Source organism: Paralichthys olivaceus, chromosome 11, assembly GCF_024713975.1.
Source record: "Paralichthys olivaceus isolate ysfri-2021 chromosome 11, ASM2471397v2, whole genome shotgun sequence".
Classification (NCBI taxonomy): Eukaryota; Metazoa; Chordata; class Actinopteri; order Pleuronectiformes; family Paralichthyidae; genus Paralichthys; species Paralichthys olivaceus.
In genome coordinates, this window is record NC_091103.1 from 19,312,428 (window position 1) to 19,338,837 (window position 26,410).

At 39.5% G+C, this 26,410-nt stretch overlaps 2 protein-coding genes across 2 annotated transcripts in view; one reads left to right on the forward strand and one right to left on the reverse strand.

Annotated features, from left to right (window-relative positions):
* dph1 (diphthamide biosynthesis 1) overlaps positions 1–22,455 on the reverse strand; it is a 49,955-nt gene extending 27,500 nt beyond the window's left edge. The window contains exons 1-3 of the mRNA XM_020088596.2: positions 22,295–22,455; positions 20,362–20,511; positions 11,857–11,920 (exon numbers count right to left, since the gene is read on the reverse strand). Of these exons, the coding sequence (XP_019944155.1) occupies positions 11,857–11,920; positions 20,362–20,511; positions 22,295–22,346 (266 nt within the window). The 5' untranslated portion in view covers positions 22,347–22,455. The remainder of the gene's footprint in view (positions 1–11,856; positions 11,921–20,361; positions 20,512–22,294) is intronic.
* A 939-nt stretch (positions 22,456–23,394) lies between these two features.
* rtn4rl1b (reticulon 4 receptor-like 1b) overlaps positions 23,395–26,410 on the forward strand; it is a 128,091-nt gene continuing 125,075 nt past the window's right edge. Inside the window, exon 1 of the mRNA XM_020087960.2 lies at positions 23,395–24,264. Coding sequence (XP_019943519.1) covers positions 24,252–24,264 — 13 coding nt within the window. The 5' untranslated portion in view covers positions 23,395–24,251. The remainder of the gene's footprint in view (positions 24,265–26,410) is intronic.

Sequence of the window (26,410 nt, forward strand, 5' to 3'; positions counted from 1 at the left end):
AAGGCCTATTTTAATGGACAACTCAGAACGACTTCTGCTTCTCAAGACTTGGAAAAGGGCCATTTTAGCGGAGTCCTTGATCTCACTGCAAGACCAACTTTCATAGTGAAATCATGTCTGTCATTTACAGACAGAAAGAGAAACGAGAAAAAGACAAAAAACAAAATAATATAAGCACAGTGCAGGACAGCAGGCTTAAAAGGAGAGGTCAGTGCACAAAGCAATGCATCCTTGTATTTAAAAATAATTCCAACCTCATCTGACTTTAACTGAAACTACACCACGGTCTGAGCAAGTTAATTTAAGTCTCACCGCTACATTTTTGACTGTTATAAGTTGCTCTCTCGTTTTGTCTTTCTTAAACTACGCTGTCAGTTAGCTTCCTTCAAGCAACCCAACTCAGAAGGCAGTTCCAAATGAACAGTTCTTCTATTACTTGTTTTTGTCAACTGCTGAAAACAGAAATTGATAAAGATTGTTAAAACATTGGCATAAGGAACTGTATGATGATGAGTTTACTTTGAAAGTTCAGTGTGTAGAATTTAATGACATGTAGTGAATTAATTGAATATTGCAGCTGGATACCCCTCACCTCATTCCCCCCTTCCAAAAATAAAAGAGAACCTGTGGCAGCATCAAAAGCTTTTTAGTTTGTCTAGTTAGACGACTGTTAAAAAACATGGTGGCCTCAATAGTTAGGACCTGCTCAAGATGTAATTATAAAGAATTTAAATATAAAGTGTAGGATTATTTTATATTAAATTTCTGCCAAAAGATCCCTTTCACTGTTAAAATGTTAAAATGAAAAAAAGTAGGGTCACAAAACCAGGGGCCTTTGTTCTGGTGTGAAAAGCTGTGGTTGCCATAGATAAAAATACACATTTTTAATGACATCATGTGCCTCTACTACATTAAGCCTTTATACTGTACTATTTATACACAGTGAGACTTCAGAGAGCATCTCATCCGTTTCTTCTCCCCTTTTCGGCACAGCGTGGTGTGAAGCAGTGGCGGTGACACTAGTGCATCCTTTTGTCAAAGCTTTATTTGACAGCAGTTGTTGAAGGTGGACTATAATATGTGAGAGCAATTCTGAACACCAGAATATGTGACAACCATGAGAGCACAAAAGAAAGATAGATGGCCTTTCATCATGGTAAAAAAAATTCAAGGTAAGAGATGAATAACTAGAATTAAACCCAGAGGTAGTTTTAACATATTTTGAAATGTATTGATTTATGTAAGGGAGAAGAAAAAATACTATTGCTGCTAGTAGCACAACCACAACACCCAGACTATAGGGTTAGTATGTGCGTGCATGTTTTTATACACAAAGGAATTCCTTATTCCTTTCTTTTTATTTAACGCTTTATTTGTTGGGTCATGTCCCAGGGATTAAGGAGAAGCATTTCTTTTTTTCTTTTCCATTTTATGATTTTTTTAAAACTTTTGTATATTTACCATTAATATTTCAAATACATGATAAATGAAAGCTTGATGCATCTTAACTCTCTCTCTCTCTCTCTCTCTCTCACACACACACACACACACACACACACACGCACACACACGCACACACACGCACACACACGCACACACACGCACACACACGCACACACACGCACACACCTCCTGTAAACAAAACACATGTGAATTATTCCCTACATCTGGTGACGGTTCATCTTTTATTCCATTACATTTTAGACATCAGCTCATTGTGTGTCTGTGAGAGAGCTTTGGCAGGGGGCACGGCAGACTGGCCCAGGAAAAGAGACAGGGGCTGCAGTGAAGCTCAGCAAAGATGAACCATCATTTTTTCCTCTCTCAGTTTAGTTTGGAAAAATGAGGAGTCAAAAAGATTCAATCAAAAACACAGAAGCCAAAATAAAGTCCAGTGAGCACTAAGGTTGAGTGGGTAAACAAGGAGGACATGTGAGCTGAAAAATATAAGACGGGAGCAAAGAAAGACAGATGGAGAAAAGGATGATGACGATGAGGACAGGAGAGGAATATGTAAGACAGATGAATTGTTTTCTGGTTTTGTAATATTAGCAAATCTCATATCTATAATCTGCTTTCTGCCAATATAACACAGAAAATACCCCAACAAAGTACTCCCCTCCAAAAATGTAAATGGCAAAGGCACTGGGCAGGAGGATTAAATGATCTCCACTCCCTCTGTTGTGTGTGTGTGTGTATATATATATACACACACACTTGATGTCTCTCCCCTTCAATTTTAATTAATTTCATTGTCATGTTGACACATGAAACCTGGACTAGCTGTCTTCTACCAAGTAAATTGGGAGACAAGCCCCCCAGTGAAATATGACAGTTTAACTGCAGTCGCTGAACATCTGCTGGAATAAGTAAACAGAGGGGTGTGAGGCAGTGAGAATGGGATGGCGCTCAGACAGATGTTTTCAGTAATACCATTAGATAATCCTTTAACTCCCCGAAAAAAACAAGATCATTACTGCTATTTCGGTGAGTGTATCTCATCTATTTGTCATGGCATTTATTCAAAAGCCTGAGCTTCGGGTCATTAATGGAAAAGCCTACAGCTTTATCAAGACAGAGCCATAAACTGCAGCATAGAGTACAACGGCTGTGCTGCTGGACAATGCTCTCCTCCATTGGTCATAGCTGGAAATCGTTGTGATGGTGAGCCCCTCCCTCAGAGCTGCTCTTGAATGTAACCCATAAAGTAGTCATGGCTGGGAATCGGTGAATCTCGACATGCTGTCTGAGAGGGAGTTTCAGCATAACTCTAAATCTATGATGTTATCTCCAGAATGCAAAAAAGAGAAGAGGGGGCTAAAATATGTGTGTTATGTGACGAAAAAAGAACATTACAGTTACCCCCGTTGCTTGTGAACACTCAGTAAAAGACTGAGATGCTTCCGTCTACAGAAATTAAACCAAGTGCTTCGTTCCCACAGTTGATAAGGTAGAACAGGAGGCTACTATGTTGTTTTGTGTATCATGCCAGTTAAATGGCAAAGTGGATAATCCACCAAAACACAAACAAGGGATCTGATGGTCAACTACAGTATTTGACTGATGCTCCAGGTCTATGTGGTGGAGGATTTCATTTCAGCTTAGATTTTTTTTCTATGCTTGTTTTTGGGCTTTCAATCTTATAAGACATCACCAACTATACAGGGTGCTTAAAAGAGCTGTAATCCAATCAAAACAAAATGGTGATATGACAACAACAGACATTGCTCTCAGAGATAAAAACTCAGGACTCGGCTTACAACCAGGAATAGATCCAATCTCCAAAAAATAACCAGAAAACTAGAAGTTATCACAGTAGTTATGTGAGATTATAAGGACAGGAATCATGATAAGGGACCAAAGAAAAGTGATAATGGCATGTTTAGCATGTTTCAGCTCATTGTTTTGGTTCAATGGCTCCTAACTGAACGGTTTTGACTCACACATCCACAATATTTGCAGCTGTTCAGTTGAAAAGCTCCAATAAGTAACTGTTCACTTCATGCCTAACAACAAAAAGCAGGTTTTTAATGGCTATAGAAACTTTCATAAAGAAATAAAGAGAACGAATGTCTTGGAAAAACTTGTTGCTTAATATTTGCCGGATGCAACCTGTCATGACCAATATCCTGTTTCTGAATACTCCGTGGATGAAAGAAAATGTTTTTGACAGGTTTGAGAGTTTAACAATAACAAACTTTGCATCACCCAACCCTCTGCCAACTCTGCTTCATCGACACAGTGTGTGAATAGTATGATCAGATTTCATGCAAGTGAAAAAAACCAAAACAATTCAAACTAACATTTTCAAAAGCTTCTCTTTTTTGCAAAATATTGTGCATTTAAAAGTGATCATACAAAAGAAGCTGAGAAAAATGGGATCTTTAAAATTCACACTCTAGATGTATTGAAAACAATTTAACCCTAACCCTGGAAGTGGAATCATACACGGCCCTACATAGACACTCCTCAACTCAGTCAACTCTGACAAATAATGATTATAAAAAACTTTTCTTGTTGCAACTGATGCAGTCAACTGAGGCAGTCACATCCATCTAATCTCTCTTTCATTCACGCCTAAGGCTTCACTCCATCATCTCTCACCCGGTTCCCTCAAGTCATTTAACACTCTCCCCTCTCTTTTCATTTCCTCCAGCTTTTTGACTTCTGTCCTCTCCCTTTATGCTCCTTGTCATCATTTCTTTAAACTGCTGTCTGTCATTACATCTCCGACGTCATTTTTGGTAACGCCCTCTCGTTATGGTGTCGCTCTACACTTGATGAATAAAGGTGGGTCCTGGTGATTGTGTTGTCCCCCCCCTTTACCTATCACATAACATTTAAACAAAACAGGCTAAATATGAGACTATTAGAAATATGACAAAATGCACATTCATGTTTATATAAGAAAAGCTGTTTTTTTTATGATGGATCAATGAAAGCTGAATATTTCAGTGGTCATCATCACTTTAGAGTAGAATTTCAAGTTATGGTTTCCCATTGTTTCTAGTCATTTTATTTTGCCAATTGTGCAATCCAAATTTGTGTTCTTCGAATAATGATAATGTCAGAGTAATTACTGTGGAAAGGGCATTTTAAAAAGCATATGTACTATTCTCCCAGTGTATTCTTTTCAGGCTATATAATATTACACATTACATGGACATCTGCCTGGCAGTGTGCTGGGGGGGCTGTAACCTTCGGCACTGAGCATTACTTATCTCTTCAACACACTGCTGAGAAGAGGGAAATTAGTTTATATCATTCACTTGAAAAACAAGAAGTATCCAGGATCTATTCACTGGTGAAGTGAGCAACTTCAGCCAAAAGTCATTACCATGTCAACGTTTCATTTGGATTTCAAAGGACACACAAGGGTCCACGTGGTTTTGAGGGACTAAGTGAGACATGATGGAGAAATCTAGCCTCACTCAATCCAAACCATTACTCAGTCTTTTTGGTGAACGCATCAGGTGTCTGATGTGTTTTGAGGTTGAAAACTGATCACTGGAGCTTTGTTCTGATGAGGAAACTTGTGTTGGATATTAAATCGGTTGTGTTGTCTTTTTTTCATTTATCACAGATTGATAATGGGAATTTAAACTATTCATAAAAAAAGAATCTTTGAGTCACGACAAAACATTTCCAATTTTGTATTACATTGCATTCATTCTCAGCACCTCTTTTTTTAAATTAAATTTCTTTATAAACATTGGGTTCAAAACAGCGAAGATTTGTCTCATCACATCGTAAATCTGGCTTGCTTTGTCACGTCCATTTTTATGACAGCTTTTATTTTTTCTTACTGTATCTCCAGGTTGCATTTTCCCGGCAACTTCCTAAGTTCTATCTGCTAAGATATCCCATTACAACATGTCAGCACCTATCAGGATTTTCAAACTGCCTGGAAATGACGTCTTCCCTCAATGACATTTTTTTAAAAGGTGAAGAGATGAACAGCAGGAATCTTTCTAGTTCTCTGGGTTTTTAAATCTGCGAGATGTAGGTGTGGCTGATTCACTTTTCACTCTCTTCTATAAATTCACCTGTGACGGAATCAGTGTCAAAGGTGACCAGTTCCTACTCTGACCAAACTACCTGGGGAGGTAGCCTTTTCAGATTCCCTTGAATTCTTGTTTGATGAAAGGATTGATCTTTTTCCTCCCTGTTTTATCTTCAATTCCATACCTCTGTCTATAGGCTGCAAAGGATAGAGGATGAGAAAAAGATGGTGGCTGACATGTTTCTATAGGGCTTGCAAGTGGTTGCTGATGATAAGATATTGTGGGAGCTTAGCATAAGCTTTGGGTATGCATTAGGGATGTTCCTGGCAAGAGGGCCAATTAGACAGCACATGGATATTGGAATATCAGTAGCTCATATGACAATCTCGCATATGTGAGGTTCTCATATAGCTGGAGAGCAGACTGAAGTGAGAGGCGGCATGAACTCGAAGATGGTGCACGTATGTGCAAAGCAAACACGTGCACATACATATATCCTGGCACTAATTCCCTCACTCACTTACACCATATCTGCTGCTACAGCTCAGCTGTGTGGAGGACCTGTGAAGACTGTGACGGTGTGAGGACAAGGAGGCGTTCAAGGCTCCTGCTGGGATTCTTCCTAATGGTACAGTTGACATTTACCCTGGGAGGCTGTGGACTGTGGCTGCTGCTCCCAAAGAAATGATTCAACCTGCCACACAGAATATACAGGGATCTATTCTGATGGATGGAGACGGCTACAGTGAAGGACCTAGAGCTGTCTTGAAGCTGTGTGTGTGTGTGTGTGTGTGTGTGTGTGTGTGTGTGTGTGTGTGTGTGTGTGTGTGTGTGTGTGTGTACACTCAACCTTGATTTACCAACACACACTGTATCTGACATCACTGTTACTTGAGATATCTGGGGCCGATGTTGACAGGTATCTTGAATATTACGTGATGGACAGAGACAGAAAACAGGTACAGTTTGTCAGAGGGGTCACCAAGTGCGCGTCTTCCATCACATGTTTTGTTGAATCATACATACAAGCACACAACTACTCCAGAAGACTCAGTTCGTCTCACTGATGAAACCTGACTGTATTCCACTTTTCCTCTGACAACCATGGTGCTGCTGGTCACACATTTTCCTGACATTTCCCTTTGCACTTAATATTTCAGAGTTCCATAGTATTAAACACCTGCAACACAAAAAACTGCCAGGCTTCTTTAACCCTCTCTTTGCTTGCCTTTTAGTCTGAAAACTTGTATCTACCATGCACAATTAATGCTTGGATTTGGATGTAATTATTCACTGATTTATTTTTTGAATGGAGATTTTGGTGTCCTTCATTGGTTATTGAGCTGATGGATATTCGTTAAATGGAATGCCTTTTACATGTATGCTAAGATGTTTGATGAAAGTAAAACATGACTTAGTTCTTTGATTTGGTTCATTTTTCAGACTGATTTACACCATCATGACTAACAGAGTTTTCTTTTTCTGGGCCACATTTTAAGATTCGTCATGGTGATTTATTTTGACTCCATCAGTGGAGTGTCTTTGAATCTTAGACACCATTTATTATGCAGTTTTGAGATTCTTACAAATTGCAAATCTCTGACTCATCACTGTATACACTGCAGGGGCTGGTTGGCCATCTCTGTCAATGTGCAGGCTTAGTCACTGGTCTATCTTTATTTATAAGGCCATTTTTAGGTAAGCTTCCTTCCTACTCTTGTTTCAGTATTAAAAAATGTGGGCCTCATTATACTGTATATACTTATACTTTTGCTGACTGTTATTCTGCAAAATGCATGTAACTAAAGGATTTAGTAAGTGGTGAATAGGTTTAGGGCAACTGCCAGTTTGAGGAAAAATTAATATTTTGGTGACTAGTGAGGCTTTCAGTAAGATATTACTCACACATTTGAAATTGCTAATCTCTTCTCCTTGTCCTGCCTCTCTTCACTATATGCATTTTACTTACTGTCCAATGTTGTACCTCTGACTCCTTCAAGTGTTGTCCCACAATTACAGATTCTAAATAAAAAAGTTGAACAAATAGAAGATCCACACAGTTCATCAGCCTATCAGAAGTATAAATATAAAAAACATGGGCACTACCGTAGATGTGCCGATTATTTTCATTTAGTAATTCAACGAAATAGCTTTGTTTAAGGTAGTTGGTTGAAAAAAATGGTAGAAACAGATTGAAACATATTCAACAACAATAAAATATGCATGCGAAAATATTAAAATGTCATTTATTGGACAGAGGACAATCTTTTCTGAACTAATTACCTAAACTCTAATGGTGTTAAACTATGTAATTTGTTGAATGAAGCCATGTTTCACACTAAAATACAATTTCAGTTGATCGATTTCTGAATTGATTGAGTATCAATATGTCCAATAGGGAGTCCTGTGTCCATGTGAAACTAACAATAGCACAATTAAAACAACTCCATTCTCTCTTGTGATCCATAATAAATGGATTCTGATGACTTATGTTCAGTCACGAAGAGCAATGCTTCATCTTTCACTGTGTTTTTTTTTTTTACTTTGATAACAGGAGCGCTTTGGCCTTGTTTGCTCAGCAAATTTTTCATTCTACCACCAAATATCAAAGAACAAGACCTCGGATTAGGTTACAGGCCAACATCTCCATGCAGAGGCCAGGGTTTTGTGCCAGGAGAACAATGATTAACATTAAATGCCACTGCTTTCCTCAGGATTAGGGCACGGCGACAGCCCTGCACATCCTGCTCTCTGCGACTCTCTTTATATTCACTTCACAGTCACAACAGCAGCAGTAGTAAATATTGAAGTAAGTTCATCGAAATATCTTTCAAAGCTGGAACAAGACAGCTGGCATAATGTCAAAGCCAATAAAACATATGGTACAGTGACAGCACATGCATCACTGCCTGCCAGCACAACCTACAGATTTATTATATTCTATTCTGAAAACCTTTTCTCTTTTGTTTGCTTCTGAAAACAGAGATCATACGTCTATGAAAATGTCAAAACTTAAAGGGTATAGAATAGAGCTATGTGGTTATTTACAAATTAGGAAGGGCGTGCTGAGTAAATAAAATTAATGGTAACATTGGTTTAAATATTTCCCATAACCTCACAACCACTTGTGTAAGGATGTTGTAATGACTTCATTCATCCCTAAGTAGTGTCAGCAAGATTATTCCCAGGCTACTTAGAGTCACAACAAACTCCACCAAGTATGATGGGACAGCCTAAATGTTGCCTGGCAAAGGAAACCCATGGCACAGAAAGTCTGCATCACTTTGGTTTTATCCCCTTTTTAAAGGAACTTTCGAGTCAGAATTGAGTTGATCCAACTGTAAGGTCACATTAGAGGTCCCAGTTTGTGGTGCAGTGTCATGGTAAATGTGTAAAAAGGAGAACTTAACTTCTATTCCCCTGGATGCTAGTGTGAATGAGAGTGCTAGACTGTAAGTGGCAGGCAGACAGATAAATAGATGCAACAACAATAATCTATATTACCATGCAATGCTAGGAAGGGAGATGTAGAACCTACATGACATTAAGCACTGGAGACTGTGACTGCAAAGTGCGCATATGTTAAGGGTGGGTGCTTTGACCTAAGTGTATTAACTGCAGCATGGCTATAATTCAGAGCAGCTTGTCCTCATTAAGACTTAGCAGTCCATCCCTCTGAAGCTCCTTACACTGAGGACAGCTTAGCCCTTTCATCCCCATTTTTGATATGGACCTCAGCCCTGTCTCCAGAGAACGAGGGACTGTGGTAGTGATGGTGATGGCACAGCGACCAAACTCCTGGGACCATGATATAAGCTAAAAGACACAAGGTCAACTGCCTGCTGTGTCACCCTGCAAATGTTACTGTCATTCACTCGTTCCAAACACCAATCAATCCAATGCCAGATCCACATTAGGATGCTCATGCCCATTTACTGGATTTTCTTTGCTGCGGCAAGTATCTGCTGCAAATATTTCAATTTTCTCTCTCTGTGTCTATTTTTACCTTTCACTTGAGATACTTGACTTAGTTTCTATTTATTTGGCAGATTAAATTGTTGACAGGTTTCTCAGAAGGCGATCCTGGTTTCCTGCTGGTGGGGGTTGAGGGATAGAGGGAGTATTCGGATTAAACATCCAGAAACTGACCGCTTTCAGCTTTCACCTGCAGTTTAAGCCTTTGAAGGGATTAGCCATATTCTGAGATTGTTATCAAGATTAGTCTGACTTCTAGGGCACTATCTGTAGTATCTGGTTACAGTGTAAGGTGGTGACAGACTAAGACCAAGACCATGAGTTCCTTTAGTTCCTCTTCACAGATGTTACAGTTTCATCACCACATCGAGATAAAACCTCAGAGCCACCAAAAATGTTGACCTTAGAGTCACTGATTACTCCCGTAAGCCCTTAGACGTGATGTGGCTGTCAACAACAATTGCCATTCTTGTGGCCACCACATCACAAAGCTTATTGATGAAGATTCTCAATCAGCCATCGTCCACAAACAACCAACCGAATTATAAGTGAACCTCTGTTTTACCCCATTAATATGACATCCAATAACCAATTACTACCTCCAAAGGAACTGGCTGGGATTTATGACCCATATCATAGCCAACCAGTAAGTAGAGAACAAGATGTTTTGTTTGCCTGACCACTTGGTTTGTCCTTTATCTGATTTTATCACATCTATACCAACAAGTTCCCAGATCTCAGTCAGTAAAAGTATATAACCATTAGAACCATGCCCAAAACAGCAAAAAGTGGAGCCAAGTTGAAATAAACTGTAAATATCCCTAAGGATGGATCTGTTGTCATACCATCCTGGACAACCAGCATGCACAAGATGGATGGTGTAGTACTTCACACAGGCTTAGAAGGATTCAAAGAACAAGTCTGTTAAATCTGGAAAGACTGAAATGACTAAGAAAATTCCTACATGATAAGACAGCAAGGGCAGAAGCAAAATGGCTTGAGGGAAACTATACAGGAGGACCTAATGAGGGGAAAACTAGAGAATCATCTTTTCTGCAGCAGTCTGAGGGAGAAACTATGCGGACGGTGCGAAATTACAGACAGGCTAGCAACAGAGGACAAGGTGCAACAACAGTGAGAATCACTTTTTGCTAATTGCTCTCATTAGAAGAGATGAGGCATGATTTAGCAAATATTATGATGGACAGTGACTATTCAAACACAAAAATGTGGACTGCATGGGTGTGTGGTGGACAGGTAATGCAACACACGGTGGTAGCTCTCAGAATGATAGCAGCAGGAATGATAAGACCAGACACTATCATCAAAATGCACGTTTTTCTTGCGATAACAAAGTAGAAGTGGCTGTAAATAGAGTGATAGAGAGATAGTGATGGAGGTCTGATGTGGCTGGAGTAGAGATGAAGAAACTGATGGTGTGAAAACAGAGGATTGATAAAAGAGTTGAGACGAAAAGAAACGACCACCTTCCCAACACTTCTGAGAGTAAAATAAAGTTTTGTTATTTATAAAGTAAATATATGGGCCTTGGCATCTCGGCATAGTAATGTGAAGCACATGTAAGCAAGAAGAGCATAATAATACAAATTTCCTGAATGAAATCAAATATACAGCCTACTTGATAAGTTTATGGCAACCCACGCCACTCTATTCCTCACTTTGTCCATCTTGTAATCAGGTTAGTATTGACTGGACACCTATGAGAGAAAGCCACTCTTACTGATGGCAGCCATTTTCTTTGAGAGAACACTTAGCAGAGAGTGCTCTGGAGAAACAGTTGTCACCTGAAGATGAAGTGACAGCACGGTGACTTTAAACAGGGAGGAAGAGAAGAAAACTTTTTTTTTTTATAGTGCTCAGTGGCCATCACATAAGTGTATTTTACAATGTGCGTTTCTATTTACCAAGCACTTAAGAACAAATTCAATTTGGCACAGTGTAGGCCAAACCACAGTGTGCTATAAAAGACAAACTATTAGGTCTGGAGCACTTTAATCCTGGAGCCATTCTTGCTGCAGGATTAAAAAAAAGTGTCTGTGTGATGGAGTGCCGCTGTGCAGTAGGGCATATGTAGACTGAAACAAGATGTAATTAACATGAATAATATCTCTTCCCTTCTCCAACTGTGACCGCAGCAAGTTGTGATATCTTCTCTGTCATAAAAAAAAAAGAGCGTAATTGAGTCTCATTTTCTGTTTAAATCCCTGATTGAGTCGAAGGTGGGGAATTACGATAACGCTCTTGCTTTCCTAATGACTATCAAGTGGCCGTTACCGGCATGACTCCTACACCTGCAGCTCACTCACACACACTAGCAAATATCTTGAGCAATCAAAATACAAAAGCACTTTCTCACCTCTCAATTATGTCAGCGATGACACAGGCAAACATTTGCAGGCCCTCTGGAAGCTGCAAAGCCACTGGTAGGGGAGGAAAAAAGCAAAGAGAAAATTTAAATGTTTGTGTTAGAGCGATGAAACATGTTCTTTAATAAATCCTGGGCAGCACAACTATACATAACCACTGCTACTGGTTCAGAGTGCTCCACTGACAGAAAAAAGTGACAGTTCAGGGCAATTTCTCCTCTGCCACAGCAGCACTGTTGGTTTATTTTAGCAGGTGACAGGCTTTTGGAAATATAGTCCAAACCAATCACTGCAGGTCTAGCTCCACAGCTCGTGGCATCTACAGAAGCATTAAACTCGCTCTTTTCACTGTCACCCCGTCTGCCTGCCACCGGCTCCGTGAGACACATTTGACTCGCTCTAGTGCTGAAACACACAAAAAAACACGACTTTCCCTGAGCTTTACACAAGTTCATGTCTCAAAGCTGTAATTATATATGGACAAACTGATGTAGCTGCTGTAAAACTAAAATCAAGTGTCCAATTACACTGGTCCTTCTGATGGTGCTGCATGTTGATGAGAGGCAACCAACTGATGTGTGACACCAACTTAGATGAACCACTAGAAAACCTTGATTAAACCAGGATTTACTAAGTGGTTTGTGCCTATTTTCAGAATCTCTTTGCAACAAGAGATGAGCAAGGGCCTGAAGGGTTTATCATCTCAGCTGCAACCTGCCTGCTCTCGGTGAGGTACGACTATTTTCTTTATGCATATTAATTTCAAGAAAAATCAGGAAAAAGACGCCTGGAGATCATCAGGCGATGTGTTGCATTCTCTGCTGAATCTGCTGCTAATATAAATCCAGGGAATTGGCATTGCATGAAAAATGTTCCACCTCTAAAAAGCAGGTGCAGAATGTTAAATAAGTGTCTTTTCTATGGAACTCTCAATAATTAGCAATGTGTGTGCAGGGGATAAGAAATAAATTACTTTAACTGTAACAATATGAGCTTCTAAGAAAGAAAAGAAAACAGTTATTACCTTCGGACCCTAATCAGCTTGTTCAAGTCAATGTTCCCTTTGGAAGTCCTCATAAAACTCTTAATAATCATTTGACTGAATGTAAGCTTCAATTATTTTCCTAATTGCAGAATTTAAATTTTTTTATTTACCATTTACACTTTATTTTTAACTGCATATATTCCTCAAAAACATAAAGCATTCATATAAAGCAGTATATTACACATTTCTGATCAATTTACAAATGTCCGTGACGCTGCTGTTAACATTGGCTCTATGGCAACATTAGTTCCATCAATACAATCTAAAACCTCATTATTTCTGCTTGACCAGTCGCTTCTGTTCAGTAACCACTTCCGCACTGTGCTGCACTTTCTAATTTAAATGTTATTTGATTACAAGATTGTGTTAAGACTTCAGGTTCTTTTATTTTCCAAGCACTCTATAAATCTGAGATATTTTTACTAATTATACATGACCAAATAGTTAAAAAGGTCACTGCATTAATGATTGTTCCATTAAAGCATAAACACCTAAATTTTGATTTATTTTTTTAATCCCAACTCTCCTTAACTTAGAGAAACAGAAATGCAGCTTTATTGCTTTCACTTAAAGAAATATTATCATGAATGATTGGAATTCAAAGGGGATGAACAGCTTAATGTGCTGTAGGCTGGTGGTTTTTGCACTAAAGATCCTATATTATTTGGTAGATCATGAGTCCACGATTTATTAAACATTACTCGTGTCATCAAATAAAGACGATGACATGTTCGTATCAGAGACTACTCAGATAGTGAAGATGTCAACCGTAACCCTGCAGGGTCATCAAGTAGATGAAAGGACGAATGACAGACTTTAGTCAGGAAAGCAAAAGAGTGTTGTGAAACCTATGTTCCTCCTTTTAGTCTAAAATTTAAAAAATATATATTTTATACTAATCAAGGCTGAAATTCATGATATTTTATTATCAATTTATATGATTATTTTACCAATAAAGTAAGAATATAAACAGCCTATTCAACCAGCAGTCCCAAACCAGAGAGAAGCAGATTTTCAGTGATCAGAAACAGAGAAAGACAGGGATTCAATACATTTGAAAAAGCTGGAACCATAAAGTGTTTGGTAGTTATGCTTGATAAATTATGAAAACATTTCATTCCACCCTATAATTGAATATTGAGCAAACATTTCAATCAGCAAATGTGTTTTCCGAGAGAAAAACGAGTGTGTGAAAGGAATCCTTTGTTTCAGATGCAGATAAACATACACATTTAGAGGAGAAAACTAAAAAGGAACATTTGATTAAATTTGTTGAATCTACAGGTCTCTTATGTCTATTTAGAAGTGTTTGTGAAGAAACTGATTTCTGTTTAAAAGTTAAAATGATCACAAACTTGCTTTAATTAAATGCTGACTACCTCAGGGTGAAGCCCCTTTCACCAAGTCAGACACATGGACACAAAGACAACAGTGACAATTGCCCCACTGTCAAACGCTGTCACACCGTCAATAAATCCATCAACGTCTCAATGGACACTCAATTCACCTGACTAGGCCTGAAACAATTTCAAGACTTCTGTGCCAGAGAGCATTAAAGAATAGAAGCTGGGACAGAAAAAAAGGCTGAGCGGTTTCAGGGAGGATGGCCATGAAATGGAGTGATAGATGGAGCGCTGCGAAGAGGAGGAGCAAGAGCACTACTTACTGATGAAAGGTTAAGGGATCACCGAGCGTTCATGCAGACAGTGAGAGACAGGTCATTACCTGGAAAAGGGCAAGTTTATTAACAGAGAAAGGTTTCAGAGCACACCTCTGCCCCGGCTGACAGAAGCAAAGAGCTCGCTCCGTCTGCTGCCCCCAACAAAAGGTGAGTCAGATGCTGGAGGTGGGACTCTGAATGCATGTTTGGGTTTGCATGCAAACATGATGAACTGCTTCCAACATTGAAAGTGCTCCCCAGGAAAAAACAACAGCTTTGTCTGTTTCTTTTCACAGACATGCCAGTTATTGTGAACGTCTGTTACATACGCACAGCTCTCTCTATTTGCAGTGTCAGAAGGCTCACGTACATGAAGTGCCAATCGCCAGCCATCTAATGATGCTGTGCTCCAACACAACTATTGTTTTAACAGGTAACAAGAGAGCTGCGTGTGGGATTATGTTAACAATCCAGGACAGGAAGTAAATTTAAGAAATTGCGGGTAAAACCAATTTACCAGTGCACGGCAGACTGACTGTCAAAGCCAAGGGATTACTCAGTGTTTTCAAAAGTGGGGTTATAGTGAGAGAGACCAGAGTAAGGCTATAGATCAAGTCTATCCTGTCGTAGATTAAAATGTTGGGTGTGTGAGTGCATACAGCAACATTTAGGATTAGATTGTCAAATGTCAATTGAATGCAAGAGGAACAACAAAAGCAGAGATTTGATTACAAATTAAAATTAGGAAAAGGGGACAAAATGAATTAATCAAATCACTAAATATAAAATACCCAGGTGACAGTTTATTAAGCATATGTAGCTAAAACTAATCACTTCTACTATAAATCCCACATTCTTGATGTTTGAATGGTATTAGAGAAAATCTGATTGTTAATGCAATATGTGCATACACACATACATATTTTTATGTCTGAGTCATGCCAGGTAATTTGGATGATACCTTTTTGGGATTACAAGAGACCCCTAATTTATAAATTGGGAGCTGAGCCAGAGGGCAAACCTTTCGATTTACTTATCGATCCACGCTCCAGCCCTCAGCCATGATCATGAGTTTTGGAGACGTTACTAAAAGAACAAAATTTCAAATGCAAGCAGCTGAAATGAGTTTCTCTGTCGGGTGAGGAGTTCAAACATCTGGAGAGAGCTCAGAGTAGATCCCTTGCTGCTTCACGTCAAAAGGGGACAGTTGAGGTGGTTCCAGCATATAGTCATATTAATGGTCTCCCATTAGAGATTTACCGTGCAGGCCCAACTGGGAGAAGACCCAGAGGTGGACCTGGAACTCGCTAGAGGGACAACGTCCCTTCTGGCCTGAGATCACCATGGGATCTCCTTGGAGGAGCTGGGAGGTGTGATTGGGTCGAGTGACGTCCGGAGCAACCTGCTTAGCCGACTGTCTCAGCAAACCAATCCCCGTCCCAATAAGAAGACAATGGATGGAAGTTTACAAAAAAAATAATATTGTGATTTATTTTATTATTTTAACTGTCCACATTATGGAAGCCTCAACAATATGGGCTTATATAAAGTACAAAAGCGTGAATTGACACAGATTTTGAATTAGAATTTTGAATTTAGTCAGAGTATCACACACTCATTTTTCTCTCGGAAACCACATTTGTTGATTGAAATATTTGCTCAGATTCAATTATAGGGTGGAAGGAATGTTTTCATAATTTATCAAGCATAACTACCAAACACTTTATGGTTCCAGCTTTTTTCAAATGTATTGAATCCCACATTCTGTAGAAGCAGTTGTGTCCCCATGTGTGTGTCCAGTCTGTAGATAGCACCGACTCTGATCTGCTTGAACTTTACACTGGCAGCCAGCGCTCTCGACTACTGTCATGTTTTCTATAAATGAACACCCTGTTCAGACAGTGGAGAAAAGGCCATCTTTGACTATACTTACTGAGGAGTCATTTTATATTTGGGTATGAGAGAAGACAGTCGTTCTGTCATTTGTGGTGGTACAAAAAGACTTAAAAAAAAGTACCATTAATTAACTGAGAAAAAAAACAAGACCCCATTCATGGATGTTTAGTCATTCTAGACTTGTGAGCACTTCTGTTGAGTGTGGCCGGCCATCTGTGGCTCAGTTGGATGTGTAGTTCACATCAGCACTGAGCAATCCTCAATTCAAACTACACTCTACAATTCTGATTATAACTGCATTGTCACTTTAGCTTTTCTCTTATTTTCTAACACCCTGTGCACTCAGAAAAGTCACTGTGCCTTGGAGGGAAGAAAGAAGGATTTAATGCCCAATGTTTCTCTTTTCTTTTGTTATTGTCTTGGAGCTCAAAGAAACCTACACAAGGAAACTGTCAACTGTGCTAAGCTTTTGAATGTCTGTAGTTTAGTTGTGAGAAGACCTTGGGAAACAGAACAACTCCCCGGGCATTTCACAATCCCCCAAGCGAGACACTTTCATGGATTCAAGGTCCCCGAAGACTCAAGGCCGCACCGCTTTTTGTTTCTTTAACTTTATCTCAGTGTCTCGTCTAAAATTAGTGAGTGTGAATCTGTAGTCTCAAGTCTGAAAAAGTTGTGTAACATACTGGAGGCTACAATAGAATGACATACATAAAGGTAAATGGAAATGAACATTTCATAATCTGATTTTCATTGCTCTCAAATGCTGATATCGACAATGTAGAAGATGTTCTGTCTATAGTTTCAGATAATGAATATTAAACTGAAGATAGAAAAAAGAGGAACGGTGACAGCTCCCCAAGAGCTAAAGCATCTTAATTGCCTCCTGGTGGCTGGCTGCAGTATAGGTCATAAACCCTGCCTCCTCCATGTAAGTTGATGGGACATTGGCCAAACAAAAAAGTCAAAATACACCTGCAATCAATTTTTCTCAAAGATGGTTTCGGTCATTTTCTGTCAGGTAATTCACAAATGACCCTGATGTTTGTTCATTTTTTTCCCAGTAAGTTTGGTTTATTTAGTGTTTTGATGATATAAAAATAAGGAGAAACATCATGATTCACAGCTGAGAAACTCGCGATTGGTCAGCGGGACCTCGAATTCACGGTTCCACTCCCCTGATTGCTACTGTGCAAACTCTGAATGATGTCCTCAGGACAAGACGGCAGCCTTTGAACTTAGGATGTTTTGGCTTTGTTGCTGGATAGTTGAAGGAAGTGGAGATGCTATTTCTACCTTTACAGTCTGTGGTTTTACAATTAAAATGTCACTTCATGTGAACACAGTAGCTTCAGTGATATTGACCACAGCTGGAAGGTTCAAACCACAAAGAACTTTCATCTACACCTTTGATATGTGTGAATTCATATCTGAGGCATGTCAGTCATTCTTAAACACCACCATAGACTCAAGTCAACTAGTTATTATCACTTTATTACCATTACTCTCGTCTTTATCTTAAATAAATGTGCAGAAGAAATCAAGAGAACCGACTGCCAAGCAGTTAGAAAATCTGAAGAACTAAGCTGCTCGTGTAAAGAGTCTAGATGCTGAGCAAATCATATCAAAACAACACAATTAAGATTCAAATGAGAAAATTAGGGAAAACAACTCAGCTTTGGACTATTTATAAACTCAGCAAACGGCAGCTAAAATTAAATTCTGCTGCATGTTCCTCATTCCTCGATTTCAAAAGCACAGTCTCTGAAACTCAACAGGAGTTCAAAGACTGACAAAGGAACAGATGGACACAAAGGGGGAACAGAGAGACAGGGGTGATAAGGTATGTTGTGTTCTGAGTTGAGAGATAGAGGATACGCTCTGATATTTAAAAAATAAAAACGTCACACCAGCAGTGCTGAGGTAAACAGCACACTCACCACAGGAACATCTAAAAAAATGTTTCAATCCTCTTGGCATGCCATCTGCATATTTCCACCTGAGGCAGGAATGACTGGAAGACTTTTGACACGTTCATCAGTGATGGACTAGTTATTTTAAAAGCAACCATTGCAACACAAGTCTAAAGATACACAAACAGTGCATGAGGGGCAGGAGCTGAAGCAATTATGCTACTAAAGGATTGATTCAATTGTTTTCAGACCAAAGTTATTGTAACTCAAGAGAACAGATTCAGCTCTGATTGTTGATCACAGGGGTTAGTGGGTGTGGGTGGAGTTACCTGAGGAATAAGACTTGAAACATCACTTTCTTTTTTAAACCATCTCTCAAATCATACTTCTACCAAATAGCCCAGCACTATTGTTTTTGGTTATTATGTTTGGTTATCTTTTTCTTTCAACAGTTTTCAGTTTTACAAAAACAATTATTTTCTTTGATTTTAGATGTTGGATTACTTTGATTTTAAATGATATCAATTGAGGATGTAAAACGCTAAACCAGAGTCGACTCCACTACACTGTGTGGCTGACGGCTGTAGATGTTCTGTTGTTTGTTGCCACACGACACAGCATCAGTGTCGGTGAAGCCTCCCACTCTGTCCTGTTAGTCCTGAGGCTACGAACCCACTGCAGGGTTTAGTAACTCAACTCCCGAGTTTATGCTCAAATCAGATGCTTCTCTCTTCACCTTTGTCCTGTATTTAATCACTCGCATCCTGAAATAACACCAATGAAAAAAGGATTCATATCAAAAGATATGACGTCTGGACATTCTGTCAGGGAGGAAACAGAAATTGCTTCCCAGTTTTGTAGTTGATAAGGAGAATATTTTTTGTTTGAAATGTTTGTTGTTTATGGTGCTTTTGATAAGGGCCAAAGCCAAAAATATGATTTCTTTTACTTGAAAATGTTGTGCATGGAGTGTGAGCGTTAAGTCATTTGTGTGTCAGATGGATACGTCACATCTTTAAATGTGTACTTTTTTTATGTATGTTGTTTCATATATCTTCAGTGAGGTTAGGTTTTAAATACCAAAATCACCTCGTTGGCCTTTTGAAAAGGATTATTTTATTAATTTGTCACAACAGTGGAAAAACCTGTGTGAGCCTTGCAGGTTACAGAGTGTTACAGTCATCAAAGTAGGTCAAAGCACAGATGTGCTCACGGATTGTATTTTATATTAATGCTTGCACACACTGTTTTTAAGTTACAGGATTCTTTGTGTTCTGTGTCTTCAGACACTCACTCTGTGATGCATATGGTCAATAATGCTGCAAAGCAACTGATAATGAGGTGTGGGTAACAATAGAAAAGAAAGTACTTCACTGCTGGACTCATAGTCCTTCAGCTACTATTTGTATTGGTCACACTGATATTACATGGACATTAACTATATCTGAATCAAGGTGACAAAGGGCATGGTGTACTATGTAATGTAGTGTCAGTTTATTTTATAACTTTCAACAAAGTGTCATTTCTGCTCCATTTATGATGGTAAATGTGAGTTATTCCTCTCATGTAAATAAACACTGTGTATTCATGACAGATCCTTTACTTCCAAATGACTTCATCCAACCTCTGTTCCAGTTTAGCTAATGTAACTTAATTCAAAAGTTAGTTCTGCAATTTAAAAGCCTCTAGCACAAGCACTTTAGATTTCTGTGCATCTGTGTGTGCACTTAGCCGAACATAGACTGCACTTGGGAGTATTGACATTGAGGAATACATGGTTGGCTCTGCTTTTGCATCATGTCAGGTTAAACCGAACATTTTTTTAAGTAAGGACCCCACCCAGACCCCCGGTCAGTGAAGCGTATCAAACCTTTGCTTTTCTATCATTTAAAATGTAGACGTTTGTTAAACGGGTAAATAAAGCCTTTTAATCATGATCATAATCAATCAAGTGTGCAGGGATAGAAATAAAAGAGCTCACCTCTCTTAGCTTTGGCTTGTCTCACTCGCCAAACTGTCTTGTGGATCTCAAAGTTGTAATTTGCAGGCAGGGCTTTAATCGCCTCCTGTAACTCGGTGTCTTGAAGGATTTCATCTGGAATTTGATTGGCTACCCGCCGTGGTCCTCGGACTGAAGAGAAGGTTAAACAATTGAGCTGTTAGCAATGCAGGGAACACAGGTTCAAAGCCATATCTAATGACCATTTCTCTACTTATACTCCACTGACTGAACATGTAAGTTAACTGTGATGTTCTACATCAGGTTGTATGCGTCACTCTCTGCACCAAATCTTCTTCACCAAGTACAGACACGTTTGGAGTTATTGGGGGGTTGGTGGTGTGGTGAGATGCTAATACAGGTCAGGAAAGTTGTTTTCTCTCATACAGACTCTGCAAATGCATCCCTCAACACTGCAGTGATAGGCCTCACGTAATGAGGTTAGGAGAGATGGGGAATTGGACAAATTTGTCCTTGCAGCATCTTCTCAAATTAATTTTCTACAAGCTGCTGGCTTGTTTTGAAATGGGAGAAACACTAGAGGAGGGTTTGCTATAATTTTGCTGCCATAGTTTGAGCTCAGCATTCCCCCGCTTGCACTCAGGTGCAGGCAGGATTTGAATGACAAGCGCAACTCTGTAAATCCGGGACAGTGTCCAACATTTTTTAATCATTGCATTTCTTTCATATGCCTACTGAAACAGGCCAAATTTAGTAATTTGTTTACAGCCCTCTGGGAACTAAAGGTTGTAGGTGGTTTTTGATTTTGCACTTCCACTATCGACAGAAAGATGATGCAACACCTAATGTTGCATCATTTTACAGCATGATTGGTTTTGAATAAATAACTCAGACAATCAAAATTATATTATTTCAGGCAACAATTAAACTAGTCTTTGTATTGCTGCTTTCAGATATGCACCGAGCTCTGGAGATGCTCTTCAAGTTTTCTGGAGGGGCTGTATGTAAGAATGCATCAATGTCCTGCAGACAAAAACACCTGATCTTACAGCGGAATTTATATATCATGTCCTGCTTCCTGCTGCCCTGCTAAGATGAAACCCCTCACCCTAAATGTTCTGAATGCGTCTGACCCAGAAAATCTCCTGCTGCTTTCTTCATATGTGAAAGACAAACTCTTGTATACCCAGGTCCAATTGTTCCCATATTTTCCTTGAGTCTGAAAATTGTCACCAGATACACAGAAAATGACAATGTTAAGCTTTTTCTCTATGACAGATATGTAATTAAAAATTACTGCATTTACCTGGTTTAATTTTACAGCCCAGTCAAAGTAAGTAACATATTTGGACAATACATTTGAAAAAACAGGTAAAAACTTGAATCCTGACAAAAAAAATCTAAAATTGAAGTCAATCGATGATACAATTGTTTTCTTCTTTTTTTTTTTGCACGCGTTTTCTTTATTTGCACCGCGTAGAATACAGCTGCCTGTATTTTCGTCAGGAGGAAAACACAGTTCAAACACCATCAGTGAAATAGACAAAAGCTGTTCAATGTCACTGAATATAAAATATATAATTGGATGATCTCTTATATTCAACTGTAAATGAAATCCCTAAAATTGTTTAGACAGAGACAGACAGACAGACGTTACCCGTGGAAAACACTCAACACTTCCTGGATGCTAACTATGAGGCTAACCAAACACGTGTTTTATCGTGTCAGCAGCTTAGTTAAGAAACAGCTGGGTTACCAGTAAATATCATGGAGGTGAGAAGCTGCTTTTACACATGTTGTGTTTGCTTCATGACCAAACTGCTGTTGAGCTGGAAACAACAGTGTCCGTGTAGCTCCGACCTACGGACGAGGAAGTCAGGAGTCTACACAAAGTACTGACGGTCATTTATCGACTATTATATCCGTATACTGAACACAGCGCACTCATATTTACCTGTGGGCTTTTTAGCAGGAACAAGCTGGACTTCACTCGTGGGAGCAGCCATGTTTTTGTCATCCCAAACAAGAAGACATGTGAGGAAGAAAAAGGGGAAAGCAATCGAACGAAGAGAACAGAGGAGAGGAGTCGAGCACCGATGTCATCGTTGTCCGCAGTGGCGACATACAGCTGCAATAAAATCAATGCAATCAATAAGGCAGTTTAAATGTGTTTTACACATTGTGTAAATAAAGTAAAGTTTAAAAAATAAAGAAATAAAGCAAGTGATGGATAGATAGATGGATAGATAGATAGATGGATAGATAGAGCAACATAACAAAACAGACAATAAAACAAATGTGAGAGCTAAAAAGAGAAAATGAGTGCAATGCATCAATAAAACAAAAAACTTGACATAAGGTTCATACACAAAGGAAGAAATATGTAAAATTAGAAGATACCAATATATCAAAAATAAAGAATTAAAGAAGATTAAAGTAAAACCAAAAACAATATATATGATATAACTGTATAAGGCACAATAATTAAATGCAAATGTATATATATATATATATATATATATATATATTGTTCTTATGATAGAACATAAAAACAAGACGTTCGTGTAGTCTAACTCTTACAAAGGGTGGGTGTTGAGACCTGAATCTGTTAACATAAACCCTTCAATTTATATTTTTATGTCAAGGTGAATACACAATTTGGTTTTGGTTGGGTCAGGTTAAGGATAGGGTTAGGCATTTAGTGTGGGGTAGGGTTAGGGTAGAAGTGTGTGTGTATTCGGTGTGTGTCTCTGATGATTAATGTAATCCATTTAACAACTTAAATGTCATTTTAAACCCATATCATATTGGTTTCAGTGAGTGTCATAATATGAAGACATGTGGTGTGTTAGAAGAGTGAATCATATGAATAAGACCTGTGGTGTGGTGTGTGTGTGTGTGTGGGGGGGGGGGGGGGATCATATGGATATAAAGACCTGTTGTGTGTGTGTGTGTGGAGTGTCAACATCGTATGGTGTGCGGGGGTAGAGTTTCTTAGTTATCATGAGAATATAAATATACCGGAGGTGTGTGTGTGTGTGTGTGTGAGGCTGGCGCAGACACACACAGAGAGGCGAAGTGAGAGGGATGTGGAGCAGGATGCTGCCCGGTGGAGGAGCTGAGGCAGTACAACACACTTTTTCCCTCCTTGAGCGCATCACCGAGCTGTGATCCAAAGGTGCAGAGAGAAGCAGAGAGATTCAAGATCACAGAAAATCCAACAATTACAAGAGGGAGAGGGGAGCTGGAAAGAAAAGAGGGATAGGGGAAGGAGAGGAGGAAACCGAAGGCATCAAAGTCTACATTAAGGAGGATTTGAGGACTCTGCGTTTATAATCCGACATCAGAGGCGGAATGTGAATCCAAATAACTTGTGTTAATTAGAGATTTTAACGAATATGATGCGATTTGAGCGGCTCTGAGACACCGAGAGGAGAATGTGAGATTTTGGATTTAAATATCTGACTGGTTGTTTTCTGGAGAGAGCTTGTGTTCAGCGTCGAATTGCCCCCAGAACTGATTTGCAAAAAAAGGAGTTGGCTATCAAGAGGATCATCATGCGTTTCAGGAGTTACCTTCATCCCGGACTGAAGGGATGGTTTTTGCGCGTCTGCTCCGCGATGACTGCCGCGTAATATCCCCCTGGTCCGACCGAGCTCCGCCAGACTTTGTGGAGCAGGAGATTATTGTTGGTTGTCGGCGCTCTTCAAACCACTCTGCAGTACAACTCTATTAAAAATAAATACGGTGGATCGCAAGAAAAATCCAGAGGAGAGACGAAGTGACAATTTCACACGATCGAGCCCCCGGAGCTGAACTTCAAAACTGAAAAGCGCACGAGTTTGGAGTCTGGAATATAAGAATAGATGTTTCTCCGAGGACAGAAGAGGAAATACACCTAGGCCTGCAAGATGTTCAGAAGGGGTGAGTCAAAACTTTAAATTTATGTGTCTTCTTCACAGTGATTGTTTGGCTGATTTCCGCATTCTGTAAGGTGGAACCTGCTCTCTCACAGTGCGCCATCATCGCTCCTTTTACGCGTAAAAGCGGTCTGAATATGACTCAGGCTTTTTGTAATGCACCACGCTGCCTCGGAGATGTTATTACAGACGACACGCTATTTGAAGTGCATCTTGAAGTTGCACAGCAGCACAAGGATTCTGGGAAATGGAAACATGGGGACCCACTACCAGGGATACAGCTGATGCCGCACTGCAGTTTATGAGTTGTGCCCGGGTCACAAGGCTATCTCTCCGTGCATTGCACTCTGCTGAGCCATTATTATATGCTGCGTGTCACTACATCGAGATGAGATGGATCAAGCCGCAGTTCACAAGGTTATTCTCCACTGGCGACACAATGCACTCTCATGATCTTTCCGTATAAAAGGGAATAACTCCCCAAACTTTTTAATATCAAGATCCCCCTGACAGATGAGACCCCACTCTCTTATCTGATGATCCCTGGTCCCAATGAACTGTCTCTAGGCTTTAATTGGCCAGATACATCCATGTAACTGTCTATTCTGGGTGGCTGACAACAGTAGGTTGTCTAAGCTCTAATGAGAATAGATTACAGTAATACATTCTCCCATTGTGCTATCTTGGAGGGAACGGTGAAATTAAGCTGTTTCTCATTTAGCTGGGGCCTGTGGAGCCCCCTGAGGGACCCCTGGAGGTCCTACACCCTACTCTGGAACACTTTGTCATGACTTTAACAAGCCTGTACATTTGATATTTATATCGGTTGTGTGTCCACACACACACACACACACACACACACACACACACACACACACACACACACACACACACACACACACACACACACAGACACACCCACCCCTATAGCTGCATATCAATCAGTCCTAATTGAGCCAGAACTCACTAGGCTGCTAAAATATAGAACAGTTTTTTTTTGTATCCAACTGTTTACACTTCACTATTGCACACTGCACTATCTACACATTGTAAACCTGCTGTACATTTTTTCACATTGATATTTTTATAGCATTGTTATTAGTATTTTTATATTTGTTGAATTATATTATTATTATTTCTGCTGGCTAGCAGAGAGCTACCAAACACAATTTTGTTGTACTTGTACAATGACAATAAAACCTTTTGAATCTTGAATTATGATATAGTCTAACTTTAACACAAACATAGAGAGAGACAAACACACTCATCCCTTTGGGGGTCACCTTACAATGCTCTCTCTCTGCATCATATTTGTTTTGTTTAGTGTGTTTTGGAAAAGAGCATCTGTTTGCAGCGTGTGTTTCTGCCTCAGGGACACACATCAGATCGATTATTGCTGTTCCAACACTTGCAATGAAACGCGCCATTATGATGAGTGTTTATAGCTGTAGCAGCTTTGAAAGAGGTCTATTGTCTAAACTTGAATCCTCACAGCTTCTCATCAGCGATTAGGCTGTACAAAAAAAAGAACAGCTCAGTCTCATGATGTGTTACATCTGGATCTTTTCAGAGAACTAGCATGAGTCACAGTGTGCATTTCAGAAGATTCTTTTTGGGGTTTAATGTATCACACAAATGCAAGTCTATGGTTTGTGATGAACTAATGCACATAAGGGCCCACATTTATTTTCCATTTATGTTTTGAGTCAAACACGGAGCTGATTTCAAAATGATTGGGTCTGAGGATTTGTACTCTAAACATGCTCTATCCCTGCTTTGTCCAAGGTTTTTATTGGCTGTGTGAATCAGCTGTCTTACCACTCCTCGCTGCCGGACAGAAAACCACTTGATTCAAGACAAACAACCTCAAAGTACAGATTTCACCAGTCTGCCAAAAGGGCTCAGTATGCCAGCATGTCTGAGTCTATAACAGTGAGGCAGAGATGCGTCACCGTTGGCAGGAACAGCGCACAAGTTCTCTGGCGAATTTAAATTTTTTGCACCTAAAATAACACATTGGAGGGAGCCTGGCTGATGCATCAGACGCAGCCTTCACTGTGACAAATCCACCATTCACAAACATGGACAGTGTCTCAGCTGACATGCATTGGCAGCAGCTCTCGGGTTGACTTCACATCATGGCTATAACT